This window comes from Hypanus sabinus, chromosome 14, assembly GCF_030144855.1.
Source record: "Hypanus sabinus isolate sHypSab1 chromosome 14, sHypSab1.hap1, whole genome shotgun sequence".
Lineage (NCBI taxonomy): Eukaryota > Metazoa > Chordata > Chondrichthyes > Myliobatiformes > Dasyatidae > Hypanus > Hypanus sabinus.
In genome coordinates, this window is record NC_082719.1 from 54,464,242 (window position 1) to 54,480,090 (window position 15,849).

General features: G+C 41.0%; 1 protein-coding gene across 7 annotated transcripts in view; it reads left to right on the forward strand.

Annotated features, from left to right (window-relative positions):
- The window catches only part of cep135 (centrosomal protein 135), a 101,186-nt gene that overhangs the window by 16,665 nt on the left and 68,672 nt on the right, over nt 1-15,849 (forward strand). For all 7 annotated transcript variants that reach the window (XR_009515672.1, XM_059989236.1, XM_059989237.1 and 4 more), the window contains 2 exons: nt 4,392-4,476; nt 10,841-10,969. Coding sequence is in view for 6 of the 7 variants with exons in the window: in XM_059989236.1 (XP_059845219.1) it covers nt 4,392-4,476; nt 10,841-10,969 (214 nt within the window). In the remaining variant the exon portion in view is untranslated. The remainder of the gene's footprint in view (nt 1-4,391; nt 4,477-10,840; nt 10,970-15,849) is intronic.

Here is a 15,849-nt window from a genome sequence, read left to right on the forward strand (position 1 = left end):
TGTTCAGAAAATAATCTATGCTTTTATTCTTTCTACTTCGCTAAACTATATTCCATCTCCCACCTAGTTCACCATTCTCACGATCTCTCTGAGTCCTTCTGCAGACTTCTGACTCCTGTGGAACACCACTAGTCCCACACTAGGATGTAGGAGTGGGAGAGTGAATGCAAAGGAAATTTTCCAGGATTGGTGGTGTAGTGGGCTGTGAGGAAGATCATCAGAGCTTGCAGTGGAAATTTAATGCAGACAAGAGCGAGGTGTTGCACTTCGGTAAGACCAACCAGAGTAGGTCTTACACAGTGAACGGTAGGGTACTGAGGAGTGCTGTGGAACAAAGGCATCTGGGAATACAGGTCCATAATTCATTGATAGATAGGTTCATAGATAGATAGGTTCATGATGAAAGCTTTTGGCACATTGGTCTCCATAAATTCAAGTATTGAGTATAGGAGATGGGATGTTATGTTGAACCTGTATAAGATGTTAATTTGGAGTATTGTGTGCACTTTTGATCACCTACCTACAGGAAAAATGTAACTAAGTTTGAAAGATAATGCAGAAAATTTACAAGGATGTTGCCAGGTCTGCAGGACCTGAATTATAAGAAAAGATTGAATATGTTAGGACTGTATTCCTTGGCAGAAGATTGAGAGGAGATTTGATAGAGGCACAATATACAACATTATGAGGGGTATAGATAGGGTAAGTGCAAGCAGGCTTTTCTACTGAGGTTGGGTGGGACTACAACTAGAGGTCATGGGTTAAGGGTGAAAGGTGAAAATAAGAGGAACATGAAGGGAAACATCTTCACTTAGAGGGTTGTGAGAGTGAGGAATGATCTTCCAGTGAATTGGTGCATGCAAACTTGATTTCAACATTTAAGATAAGTTTTGATAGGTACATGGGTAGTAGAGCTTTGGAGGGTTATGTTCTGGGTGCAGATTGATGGGGGTAGGTAGTTTAAATGGTTCAGCACAAACTTGATGGGCTGAAAAGCACAACACAAAAAATGCTGGAGGAACTCAGCAGGCCAGGTAGCATCCACGGAAAAGAGTAAACTCACTCGATGTTTTGGGCCGAGTCCCTTCATCAGGACTCCATGCTGTACTTTTCTATGACAATGATCCTATAACACTACCTGAATCAGAGAGCATTTCCTATGAGGAAAAGTTAAGTGAACTAGGGCTTTTCTCTTTGGATTAGAGAATGAGGAGAGGTTTGAGATTGACAGCTATAGATGGAGTAGACAGCCAACATCTTTTCCCAGAGTCAATACCAGAGGATATCTATTTAAGGTGAGTGGTGGAGAGTTTAGGGAGATGTCAGGTATTAAACAGAGATTGGTAAATACCCACACACACTGCCAGGGGTGGTGGTAGAACCTGATACAGTAGGTGCATTTAAGAGACTTAGATAGGCGTGAGAATGTAAGAAGAATGGAGGGTTATGTAGGAGGGAAGAGTCAGATTGATCATGAACTTAGTTGTTTTATATTAATGTCTCCACAACATCGTGGGTTGATGGGGCTCATATTGCGCTGTAATGTTCAATGTACATCAAAGTCCCCTACTTGTCTAAATCTTGGTTTAGTACTCCATGGAACTGGACACCATGCACTAACTATTCAGTGATCATCCAAGATGAGGAGGGTGGTCAGCAGCCTTTGTTTCTGAGACTATAAATAAAGGAGTGTTTTACATCAGGTTGAGAGTTCAGACTCTTCTTTTGATTTGTTCCCTGTGGGACTGAGTTGATTGCCATGATGTGTGATTTGGCTAGCACAGTACAATAAATGAGAACATCTTACTGGAGAAAGGAAATACAGGTGTCCCCCGCCTTTACAAAGGTAGAGCGTTCCTGTGAAACCTTCCTTTAGCCGAAATGGCGTAAAGCGAAGAACCATTAATTTATACAGGAAAAATTTTCTTGGAAGTGAAAATCCTGTTGGTAATACGAGAACAGGTTTCTAATGTAAGTCTTTTGTAAAAGTGAAGTGGCGTAAAGCGGGGGACACCTGTATTCAGTCACATTGGCCTTATGGCAGCAACATTTTTCAGTGGCAACAAACTTTTCTGAGAGAAAAGTAATTCTCCTGGTTTATATTTGTCATAGGTTGTGATCACTAATGACTAGGCCAATTTTAGTGAGCAAGTTCCTGGACTCTGCACAAAAGCCAACTCTCATCTCTTTCTCTACAGAAAATAAAGACAAAATTGAGATTGAATGAAAATGAAGATAATTTGATAAAATGTGAAAACTTCTTTTAAAAGAATACATTTCAAAAGCTTAGTATTCCTATTACAACATTTTAATTTTTTTGTGTATTATGACTTCCCCTTCTCATATTTTCATTTTAGCTGCTTTAACATTTCCTATCATATGGCAATAAGCTGACATAACTAATTCATAGATCAATTCATAGATTCATAGGTCAATTTGTTTTATACTAGCCTAAGTTCAAATAGAGAATGTACAACATAATTTAAGTGTTCTTGTCACTGTGGTTGTTCATCGGCTACAGCAAAGGCAAAACAAACTTCATTAATTTTTTAAATACTAAACTAGCCATCTTGTTTCTTTCATCTGCATATGTGGTTTCCTGTCAGATGATGCTGATATGAATTATCTTGCAGTATTTCATAATGTTAAAGATAGCATATACATAATGTCTTTGATGACAGGACTGAAAACACATACAGGTGTCCCCATACAAAAGTTTGCTTTTCGGCACTTTGCTTTTACGGAAGACCTACATTAGTATTTGTTTTCGCTAACTGAAAGAAATGCGAAGAGGATTTTCACTTTTACAAAAAAAGGCGCCCGCTTTAAACTTGTGTTTACCCCGAGAAAGACTACCATGACCGTGAAGCCTGGTGCAGGCAGGTGTGTGCGCATGTGTGTATGTGCTGACTTTTTTTCTACAAATCTGTTTTGGCTAAATCTTCCAGATTCTGATAAGTGAAACTACACTGTACATAGATTATTTCTACTTTATATAGGCTGTGTATTTATCATATCATTCCTGCTTTTACTATATGTAAGAGTTATTTTACATTTTATGTGCTATTTGGTATAATTTGGTAGGTTTTTTTTGGGTCTGGGAATGCTCAAAAAATTTTCCCATATAAATCAATGGTAATTGCTTTCTCGCTTTATGCCATTTCGGCTTACGAAAGGTTTCATAGGAACGCTCTACTTCCGAATAGTAGGGGAAACCTATAATTGTGCTTCAAGTAAATTGTAGAAAGAAGGAGGTGACAGTTGGAAAGGCATTTTGGAAAAAATAACACAGGATTAAGGAACTGTGCCTGCTTGCACAAAAAATAGCAGAAAGGTGGAGAATATAATGCCACATCATATTTCCTTAGGCAGCTCCTCAAGGTTTTGAATCGGTTTGGAATAGCTGATGAAGCTAATATAGTCTCTGCCATAGGTGAGCAAGAAGTCCTTGATGGGGCAGGGGGTTTGGACACTTGGTTCATTGTGTAGTATGGGAAGTGATAAATTTCCTCTGCCATTCTTGTTGAGATCTTGCACATGCCTGAACAAGGAATTCTAGATTCTGAATGCCTTCTCAGAGTTTGAGTATCAAGGGTTTGTCATTCCCAAGGATGCTTTGAGAATGTCTTTGAATCTTTTTTTATTCTCCTTGTGATTTCTTGCCTTGACTCAAACTCAGAAGGGGTGCTTGTTTCAACAATCCTTTAATAGGTGTAAGGATGACATGGGCTGCTCAGCAGAACTTGCTAGGTGTATTAGGGCCTTGGGATGGGGCACTCTTCATGTTGTTTGGTTTATCCTGCTACTGCATTTGCAGAAACATCATGGTGGCATTTGAACTGTTAGCTTGTAGACATTGAGCTTTGTACTATGTTTAAGGCTGTGATCTTCAAATATTCCTTTTGTCAGATAATCAAACCTGGCTGGCGATGCTGACAAGCTGAGGTGATGATAACATATTATGTATATTGGGAACCTGAGCACCTGACTGTTTCAGAAGTACTTTGGGAGACTCGGAAGTACTTCAACAGTAATCAAATATGATACAATTATTGGTGCAATTAAGCATCAAGATTCTGTTACATGTCAGAAATTCACATACATTTTAAAATTGTGTTTTTATCAAGCTATGTCTTAATTCTTTTCTGTCAATTTGGATTTGTATTTGGACATGGTGGGCCAAAAGACCCTTTCTGTTCAGTGATTCTATATTTCATTATCTGATCTGCAGTAAAGATCTAAAAAGACAGTCATGAGCTAGTATTTCAGTGATTGATTTAATTTTAGTTGTTTTTGGTACAGATATTTTCCTTTAACTTTTTTTCTAGTATTTTGATGCAGATATTTCTTGCATGATATTTACTTTTTGACTTATTTTTACGATTTATCAGAATAATGGGTCTTCAAGACACAGTTAATAATCTCAAGGCTGAACTGGATAAATCAGATCGTGAGATGAGAAAATTTCAGAGGCAGGTGAGATGATCATCTGTGCATGCAAGTTTATGTTGTAACTATTTTTGTTCTACAGAAAACAGACTTATTTACTCCTTGACAAACTTATCTTGATTTTCCATTTAACTGATAGCTAACATAATTCTGACATTCCTTAAAAATGAGAATACTTCATTCACAAAAGGCTTTAAGTGAATGCTGTAGAGTAATGCCTTCATGGCTATAAATGAAATATAAGGCAATTATTATATTATTCTTTATGATCTCCCAAGTCTTTCCCACAGCACAGCAATGATCTATTTTCCCTGATCTAGTTTCACCCTATTGTACCCTAGCCAGGTTAATTCCTATTTAAGCTGTTCTGCATGTACATTTTATAATATTCTCAGCTGGTTCACTTCAAAATACAGCTCTGATATTGATTTTTACTTTCTTTCTAATCTGTGTTTTGAAGGAAACCTTTTTAGGTGCCAGGGAAGTCTCTCTATGAAAAGGCAGTTGTGGCTGGATTCATTCCAGTATTCCACATCCACTTATGCTTTCTGTAACTTCAATGTGACTAAAACTGAATTTTATAGAGTCATTATCTGCTGATCTAATGTCAGAATTGGACAGTGCACTGCGGAACCATTTGAAAAGGAGATTTCCAAACATGATAGAAAAATCCTTAAAAGCCAGCTCCTTAACCTATTATATTAGGTGCAAGCAAATATTTTAATTTACTTCCTTTACTCTAGGAATTAATTTTGTGGAGTATGAGATCGACTAGCAATGCTTTGTTTCAAAGAAAACCTACAGCATAATACAGGCTCTTTGGCCTACAAAGCTGTGCCAAACATGTCCTTACCTGAGACATTATCTAGGGTTACCTATAGCCCTCTATTTTTGAGTTCCGTATACCTATCCAGGAGCCTCTTAAAAGACCTAATTATATCTGCTAGCAGCCCATTCCATGCACTCACCACTCTCTGCATAAAAAAAGAAAAAAATTACTTACCCCGACATCTCCTCTGTATCTACTTCCAAGCACCTTAAAACTGTGCCCTCGTGTGCTAGCCATTTCAGCCTTGGGGAAAATCCTCTGACTATCCACATGATCAATGCCTCCCATCATTTTATACACCTCTGTCAGGTCACCTTTCATCCTCCATCACTCCAAGGAGAAAAGGCCAAGTTCAGTCAACCTATTCTCATAAGGCATTCTTCCTAATCCAGGCAATATCCTTGTAAATCTCCTCTGCCCCCTTTCTATGGTTTCCATATCCTTCCTGTAGTGAGGTGACCAGAACTGAGCACAGTACTCCAAGTGGAGTCTGACCAGGGCCCTATGTAGCTGCAACATTACCTCTCGACTCCTAAGCTCAATCCCACAATTGATGAAGGCCAATGCACCATATGCCTTCTTCACCACAGAGTCAACCTGCACAACAGCTTTGAGAGTCCTATGGACTCGGACCTCAGGATCCCTCTGATCCTTCACACTGTCAAGAGTCTTACCATTAATACTATATTCTGCCATCATATTTGACCTACCAAAATGAACCACCTCTCACTTATCTGGGTTGAACTCCATCTGCCACTTCTCAGCCCAGTTTTGCATTCTATCAATGTCCTTCTGTAACCTCTGACTGTCTTCCACACTATCCACAACACCCGCAACCTTTGTGTCATCGGAAAATTTACTAACCCATCCCTCCACTTCCTCATCCAGATCATTTATAAAAACCACGAAGAGTAGGAGTCCCAGAACAAATCCCTGAGGCACACCACTGGTCGCTGACCTCCATGCAGAATATGACCCATCTGCAACCACTCTTTGCCTTCTGTGGGCAAGCCAGTTCTGGATCCACAAAACAATGTCCTTCCTCTTGGATCCCATGCCTCCTTACTCTCTCAATAAGCCTTGCACAGGGTCCCTTATCAAATGCCTTGCTGAAATCCATATACGCTAAATCTACTGCTGTACCTTCATCAATGTGTTTAGTCCCCTCAAAAAATTAATTCAGGCTCCTAAAGCTAGTATTTTCATATACTAAAAATTAAATTTAGGCATATTTTAAACTTGGTAATTCATGAGATGGTTAACCTTGTATGCATGGAATTTCACCTACTTCTGGCAAACTATTAAACTTTATGTAATAGTCATATAAGAATAACCTTGCAGAATGATGTAGTTGATTATCAAAGTGAATAAAATTTCAATTTGGATCAAAATAATAAAGGTATTTAATTTATAAATTAACACATCCAAAGCCAATATTTTTAAAGGTACTTACTTTTTACTGTAAATCACATGCAAGTTTACACCTGAATTTTCATTCATATGAGAACCATGCAGCTTCTTTTGAATTTCCTTAATTTGAAGCACCAAGGTTTTCTGACACGAATGTTACTTTAGTATGTAGCATTGTGAAAACTGCCTTTTACAATGAGAATCCTCAGCTGCTCAGAGAAAAGCTGATAGATTCTTTTATCTCTTCTTTATATTCTCTTCTGTTTTCCATTTTGCCTAGTCTTTACCATTGCTTGTCTACATCATGTCTAAAATACACAAATTTCATGAATCTTTTTGCTCAAGAGAAGAGGTAATCTCCATTTGGTTCTTTGTTCAGTACAGCTTTCCTACCTATGCAGTGCTATTCAGAAATGATGTTATAGTGTGTTGTCTGTATGTTTACTTTTGATGAAGCCTGTCATTTAACCTTCTGCTTTATGCACATCTCCCTATTCTGTCTTTTCTGCCTTCTTGAAACATTGAAACATATTACTATCTCCACTTAATCTTTAATGCTAGAAAATCTGCAGATGCTAGAAATCCAAAGCAGCACACACAAAATGCTGGAGGAACTCAGCAGGTCAGGGAGCAACTATGAAATGAATAAATTGTCAATGTTTTACCAGTCCTGAAGAAGCGTCTCAGCCCAAAACATCGACTGTTTATTTCCGTAGTTGTTACCCCCCCCCCCACCTGAATTGTTGAGTCCCTCCAGCATTTTGTGTGTTCTGCTCCATTTTATCTTTGCCTGCTTTGAATTTTTAAAATATTCTGCAGGATTTAACCTTTTGTCTGTTTGATACTCAGTGAGAGACCAGCTCTCACCCTTCAATTTCATTTCCTTGATTCACCACCTTTTACTGCTGTTAAAGTATCATTGTAATGTCTTAGATTATCTTGTCTTGATTCCAACTTGAACCCTTTCCAGATTAGGTATTATCATAAAGTGCTCATGGGTGATGAGGCACATCCTGACACTGATTTGTCAATATTGAATCATTCTGCTTGCACCACCTGTACTTTCTAGTTGATTGCTTGAGTTAGATACTCATAAGAAGGAAAATCAGTTATTTTCCTCAGTTCATTTTAAATTTCTTTCTAATCCACTCATACAACTGCCTTCCTTTATCCTATGAAAGTTGTAGTGTGATATGTGTCTTGAGGTCTCTGGTGTCACGTAAGTGGCTGTATATTTTTTGCGAGTGATCTGGTTTGCTTCCTGATAATGTGGGAAAGCACAGCCCTAGCTGACCTGAGAGCTGTCTTATCCCCTAATCTCAAGGCAGCATCCCAATTTCTCAGCTGTGCTTGGACCTCTGCAGTCAGCCATGGCTTTTGATTTGCCTTCACATAGCTATGCTTAATAACAGCAATGTCCTCAGTGCAGTTCTCTGTGTAGCCAGTTGCACATCTTGCATATACATCAATGTTAATGTGATAGTTGAAGGTAGCCACCTCCCTGAGCATGTTCCAGTCCACGTCGTCAAAACAGTCCCACAAAGCTGAGGTTGCTCCTTCCCCCTCCCCCAGTTTCTTCCTCTCACTTCTCATCTTTTTAATCTTTTCCTGATGAAGGGTCTTGGCCAGAAACGTCGACTGTTTTGCTCTTTACCAAAGATGCTGCCTGACCTGCTGAGTTCCTCCAGCATTTGTGTGTGTGTGTGTTGCTTTGGACTTCCAGTATCTGCAGACTCTTTCCTGTTTTGTACTTATGACAGTGGTTGGTATGCATGAATTAGCATAACAGTTAAGTGGTCAGTCGACCTGAGGGGCAAGTGGCGAGCAGCTTTGAATGCACCAGGGATGTTGGTATTAACCAGATCTAATGTGTTCTCACCTCTGGTAGCAAAGTTAACATGCTGATGGAATTAGGCAGGACTCTTTTTAAGTTAGCATGATTTCAGTTAGTTGCAACAATAAAGAAACCACCAGAGCCTGTGTACCTCCCTCTGTAATTGGATCCTCAATTTCCTAACCAGAAGACCACAGTCTGTGCAGATTGGTGATAACATATCCTCTTCGCTGACCTTCAACACTGGTGCACCTCAGGGGTATGTACTTAGCCCACTGCTCTACTCTCTATATACACATGAGTGTGTGGCTAGGTATAGCTCAAATGCCATCTACAAATTTGCTGACGATACAACCATTGTTCGTAGAATCTCAGGTGGGTGTACAGGAATGAGATATGCCAACAGGAGGAATGATGCCGCAGCAAAACCTGGCACTCAGTGTCAGTAAGCCAAAAGAGCTGATTGTGAACTTCAGGAAGGATAAGACAAAGGAACACATACCGATCCTCATAGAGGGATCAGAATTGGAGAGAGTGAGCAGCTTCAAGTTCCTGGGTGTCAAGATCTCTGAGGATCTAACCTGATCCCAACATATCAATGTAGTTACAAAGAAGGCAAGACAGCAAATATACTTTATTAGGGGTTTGAAGGGATTTGACATGTCAACAAATACACTCAAAAACTTCTATAGTTGTACCGTGGAGAGCATTCTGACAGGCTGGAGGGGCTACTGCACAGGACCGAAAGAAGCTGCAGAAGATTGTAAATCTATTTAGCTCTATCTTGAGCACTAGCCTACAAAGTACCCAGGACATCTTTAGGGAGTGGTGTCGCAGAAAGGCAGTGTCTGTTATTAAAGACCTCCAGCACCCAGGGCATCCCTTTTTCTCACTGTTACCTTCAGGTAGGAGGTACAGAAGCCTGAAGGCACACTCTCAGCGATTCAGGAACAGCTTCTTCCCCTCTGCCACCCGATTCCTAAATGGACTTCAAAGCTTTGGACACTACCTCACTTTTTAATATACAGTATGCCTGTTTTTGCACATTTTTTTAATCTATCCAATATATGTAATTGATTTACTTGTTTATTTATTATTTTTTTTTGTCTGCTGGATTATATATTGCATTGAATTGCTACTGCTGCTAAGTTAACAAATTTCATGTCACATGTCGGTGATAATAAACCTGATACTGATTCTGAATGTGTGGTTTGTAGGTCACTGATGGCATTGTACATCTCACAAAGTGCTTTCCTAGCATTAGCATGGGATGGGGTGAGGGGAGAGAGGTGGTGCGGCGGGATGTACAGTATACAGCCACAATCACAATAGCAGTGAACTCCCTTGGTAAGCAGAAGGGTCTGCACTTCACACCATTAAGAACTGTACCAGATGCGAGCAGTGAGTTGTCACTACTGGATCATTCACTCATGGTTCATATCCTGGATATGTACACCTTCACCGCTGCCAGATATCGCAGGAATTCTGCTGGCCCAAAAAGAGAGGAAGCCCTCTACCTGGATTGCTGCTTCAGGTTGGCATCCTGGAGTCAGGTTTCCGTCAAGATGAGTGCGCAGCTATCCTTCATCTCACACTAATTCATTCAGGTGCAGGTAATGTCGTTTGTTTTTTGGCACTTGGAACGTTTGTAAGCAGAAATGACTGGAAAGCTGGCCTGCAGGTTCTTGCCTTTAGTTTTGTAGTGGTGCACTTTCTGCGTTTCTGTTCCCTTGCTTCTGATATTGTCTCCCCTGGGTATAAGGTAACAACACAGTATGCAATAAGCCCATGCTACAGAGCTTATCTGCTGTGCAACAACTCACTAGTGAGGTAGACTTGCAGTACTTGGTGTTTTTGCGATCATAAGAGAAGATGTAAAGGATGAACAATTACATCATTAGTTGGAGCTGGGGTGGCCACTACAACTGGATGCACCATCTTCAGCTTCTTTTGACCTCCTCGTCCTCCTGTATATTTATCTGGCTTTTCACAGTCCTCATTGCTGTTAACTTCTGTTTCATTTTGTTTGATCATCTTAAAAGGATCTCTTTGCTTTTTTTGTCCTCTTTTGAGCTTTCTGCTTACAGTGGTTTTCTTTGTTATTTTCACCTTCATTTTAAAGTCATTTTTCTGACTTCCTTCCACATCATATTTGGCTTTTGTTAGCTCATCCTTTTTCCCTTTACAATGTATCCTAACTCTTCCTAAAGTTGATCTAACTTGACTGTTGATAAGATAAAACATGGAGCTCTTGTTCAACTCTATTTTAAATTTTGAAAAGAGTAATTTATATCCTAATGTATCAAATTATTTTATAGGTTGAAGCAAGAGACGAGGAAATAGAGCGCCTGAACCGAACACTGGAAGGTGGTCGGCCTCATGATGTCATCTCCCTTGAAGCTAAAAGTAAAAGTAATGAACGTCTTATAGCACACTTAAACTTACAGGTGTGGATTAAAATCTTTAGTTTGCCAAGTTTAAGGAAAAAGTAGTCTGCTTCTAAGTTTTAAAAGTCTTTACTTATTAAAGTATTCAGATCTTCCCCATGATTGTAAATATTTTGTTTTCATGTTTTATGTGACAAGGAAGTATTATTTCCTGCTTTGATAAATTTGCAATATTGGTGTTTTTTTATATAGCATCGGGATATATCTGAAGGCTAGTTAAGCACAACATGATGGGTTACCCGATTGTTAAAGACTTAATTTTAATACTGACTGCCTGACAGAAACAGGCAACCAACTGGTCAAAATATATTTTTACATTTATATCTACATTTTAGCTTTACAATTTGGATTGCAGACAAGTGCAGTACTTAAAATGTTAGTAGGTATCTTAAAGCCTTTGCATTTAGTGTTAGTTCTTTGAGTCTCCCAGCCTCCCAGACAGCCATATCTCCACCCGATGTGTCGAGCTGCAGCTCTTGAGGAAACGAGTTAGGGAACTGGAGCTGCAGCTTGATGACCTTCACCTGGTCAGGGAGAGCGAGGAGGTGATAGAGAGGAGTTATAGGCAGGTGGTCACACTGGGGCCACAGGAAACAGACAGGTGGGTCACAGTCAGGAGGGGGAAGGGGAAGAATCAGGTACTAGAGAGTACCCCTGTGGCTGTACCCTTTGATAAGTACTGTTGGTTGGGGGGGGGGGGGAGAGACAGCCTACCTGGGGGAAGTGTCAATGACCGTGCCTCTGGCACAGAGTCTAGCCCTGTTTCTCAGAAGGGTAGGGAAAGGAAGAGGAAGGCGGCAGTAGTGATAGGGGACCCTATAGTTAGGGGGTCAGACAGGCTATTCTGTGGACGCAGGAAAGAAACTCGGATGGTAGTTTGCCTCCCAGGTGCCAGAGTATGGGATGTTTCGGATCGAGTCCAAAATATCCTGTGGTGAGAGAGAGAACAGCCAGAGGTCGTGGTACATATTGGTATCAATGATATAGGTAGGAAAAGGGAAGAGGTCCTGAAAAAAAGTAAACATGGAGTTAGGAAAGAAGTTGAGAAGCAGGACCGCAAAGATAGTAATCTCAGGATTACTGCCTGTGCCACGTGACAGTGAGAATAAGAATAGAATGAGGTGGAGGATAAATGCATGGCTCAGGGATTGGAGCAGGGGTCAGGGATTCAAATTTCTGAATCATTGGGACCTCTTTTGGAGCAGGTGTGACCTGTACAAAAAAGGGCGGGTTGCACGAATCCCAGGGGCACCAATATCCTGGCGGGGAGGTTTGATAAGGGTACTGGGGAGAGTTTGAACAAGAATTGTTTGGGGGTCGGAACCAAACTGAAGAGACTGTGGAAGAGGAGGTTGGCTCACAAGTAGAGAAAGCTTGCAGAGGGAGGATAGGCAGGTGATAGAGAAGGGATGCGTTCAGACTGAAGGTTTGAGATGTGTCTATTTTAACGCAAGGAGTGTTGTGAACAAAGCGGATGAGCTTAGAGCGTGGATCAGTACTTGGAGATATGATGTAGTGGCCATTACAGAAATTTGGATGGCTCAGGGACAGGAGCGGTTACTTCAAGTGCTGGGTTTCAGACGTTTCAGAAAGGACAAGAAGGGAGACAAAAGATGTGGGGGTGTGTCAGTGTTGATCAGAGATAGTGTCACGGCTGCAGAAAAGGTGGAAGCCATGGAGGGATTGTCTATGGAGTCTCTGTGGGTGGAGGTTAGGAACAGGAAGGGGTCAATAACTTTACTGGGTGTTTTTTAATAGTCCGTCTAATAGTAACAGAGATATCAAGGAGCAGATAGGGAAACAGATCCTGGAAAGGTGTAATAATAATAGAGTTGTCGTGATGGGAGATTTTAATTTCCCAAATATTGATTGGTATCTCCCTAGAACAAGGGGTTTAGATGGGGTGGAGTTTATTAGGTGGGTTCAGGAAGGTTTCTTGACACAATATGCAGCTAAGCCTACAAGAGGAGAGGCTGTACGTAATTTGTTATTGCAAATGAACCTGGCCAGGTGTCAGATCTCTCAGTGAAAGAGCATTTTGGAGATGGTGCTCATAATTTTGTCTCCTTTACAATAGCATTGGAGAGAGATAGGAACAGACAAGTTAGAAAAGCGTTTATTTGGAGTAAGGGGACTTAGGCTATCAGGCAGAAAATTGGAGGCTTAAATTGGAAACAGATGTTCTCAGGGAAAAGTACAGAAGAAATGTGGCAAATATTCAGGGGATATTTGTGTGGAGTTCTGCATAGGTCCCAATGAGACAGGGAAGTTATGGTAGGGTACAGGAACCGTGATGTACAAAGGCTTAAATAAATCTAATCAAGGCGAAAAGAAAAGCTTACAAAAGATTCAGAGAGCTAGGTGATGTTAGAGATCTAGAAGATTATAAGGCTAATAGGAAGGCGCTTAAGAAGGAAATTAGGAGGGCCAGAAGGGGCCATGAGAAGGCCTTGACGGGCAGGATTAAGGAAAGAGCAACAGGATAAGACATGAAAGAATAGGACCTATCAAGTGTGACTGGGAAAGTGTGTGTGGAACCAGAGGAAATAGCAGAAGTACTTAATGAATACTTCAGTATTCACTATGGAAAAGGATCTTAGTGATTTTAGTGATGGCTTGCAGCAGACTGAAAACCTTGAGCATGTAGATATTAAGGAAGAGGATGTGTTGGAGCTTTTGGAAAGCATCAAGTTGGATAAGTTGCCGGGACCGAATGAGATGTACCACAGGCTACTGTGGGAGGCGAGGGAAGGGATTGCTGAGCCGCTGGTGATGATCTTTGCATCATCAATGGGGACGGGAGAGGTTCCGGAGGATTTGAGGGTTGCGGATGTTGTTCCTTTATTCCTGAAAGAGAGTAGAGATAGCCCAGGAAATTATAGACCAGTGAGTCTTACCTCAGTGGTTGGTAAGTTGAAGGAAAAGATCCTGAGAGACAGGATTTATGAACATTTAGAGAGGTATAATATGATTAGGAGAAGTCAGCATGGCTTTGTCAAGGGCAGGTCGTGCCTTACAAGCCTAATTGAGTTTTTTGAGGATGTGACTAAACACATTAATGAAGGAGGAGCAGTAAATGTAGTGTATATGAATTTCATATAAGATACCCAAATGCAAGGCTTATTGAGAAGGTAAAGAGGCATGAGATCCAAGGGGACATTGCTTTGTGGACCCAGAACTGGCTTGCCCACAGAAAGCAAGGAGTGGTTGTAGACGGGTCATATTCTGCATGGAGGTCAGTCACCAGTTGGGTGCCTCAGGGATCTGTTCTGGGACCCTTACTCTTCGTGATTTTTATAAATGACCTGGATAAGGAAGTGGAGGAATGGGTTGGTAAGTTTGCTGATGACACAACGGTTGGAGATGTTGTGGATAGTGTGGAGAGCTGTCGGAATTTACTGCGGGACATTGATTGGGCTGAGAAGTGGCAGATGGAGTTCAGCCAAGATAAGTGTGAAGTGGTTCATTTTGGTGTGTCAAATATGATGGCAGAATACAGTATTAATGGTAAGACTCTTGGCAGTGTAGAGGATCAGAGGGATCTTGGGGTCCATAGGACGCTCAAAGCAACTGCACAGGTTGACTCTGTGGCTAAGAAGATGTATGGTGTATTGGCCTTCATCAATCATGGAATTGAATTTAGAAGCTGAGAGGTAATGTTGCAGCTATATAGGAACTTGGTCAGACCCCATTTGGAGTACTGTGCTCAGTTCTGGTCGCCTCACTACAGGAAGGATGTGGAAGCCATAGAAAGGGTGCAGAGGAGATTTACAAGGATGTTGCCTGGATTGGGGAGCATGCCTTATGAGAATAGGTTGAGTAAACTAGGCCTTTTCTCCTTGGAGTGACGGAGGATGAGAGGTGACCTGATAGAGGTGTATAAGATGATGAGAGGCATTGATCATGTGGATAGTCAGAGGCTTTTTCCCCAGGGCTGAAATGGTTGCCACAAGAGGACACAGGTTTAAGGTGCTGGGGAGTAGGTACAGAGGAGATGTCAGGGGTAAGTTTTTTACTCGAGAGTGGTGAGTGCGTGGAATGGGCTACCTGCAACGGTGGTGGAGGCGGATACGATAGGGTCTTTTAAGAGATATTTAGATAGGTACATGGAGCTTAGTAAAATAGAGGGCTATATGTAAGCCTAGTAATTTCTAAGTTAGAGACATGTTCGGCACAACATTGTGGGCTGAAGGCCCGCCTGTATTGTGCTGTTGGTTTTCTATGTTTCTTTATGCACTTTGGCAGGACAGTGGTGCAGCTTGTAGGGTCCACCTAGTTTCTGTCCGAAATTTGCAGTCTTCTGTGATTGTGTGGGTTTCTTGCAGGTGCCCAGGTCTCCTCCCACAATTCAAAGACATAGAAACACTTCTTGTGTGTTGTTGAGTGAAAGAGAATATATAACAGAACTAATGTAGGATTGGCATAAATTGGTAATAAATGATTGACATGGACTCAGTGGGCCAAAGGGACTTTGACTGTGCTGTATGACTATATGTGAAGAAAACAGTATTTGTCTGTGGTCTGATGAAAACCAAAAAGGTATAATGTTTGAAATGAAAAAGATTGAAGGATATGGTAATATGAGAGTGGTGGAAATGATTAGGATGTTGTCATTTGCTGATAAGAGGCGAAGAGCTATGCTTCAGTCCTGATGAAGGGTCTTTGCTGAAAACATCAACTGTTTACTCTGTTCCGTAGGTGCTGCCTGGCTTGAGTTCCTCCAGCATTTTGTGTTGCACATGCTTGTTTGTTCTGCTCTAATGTTAAGGACTTTCTTTCTACATCAGATCCATTTTCTGGAGTGCTGTTGGTGTCCATGTCCCTATTGGGTATCTGTGGGCCAACTTCACAATGACCTTGGTAATGTTTCTGCTGCTTTA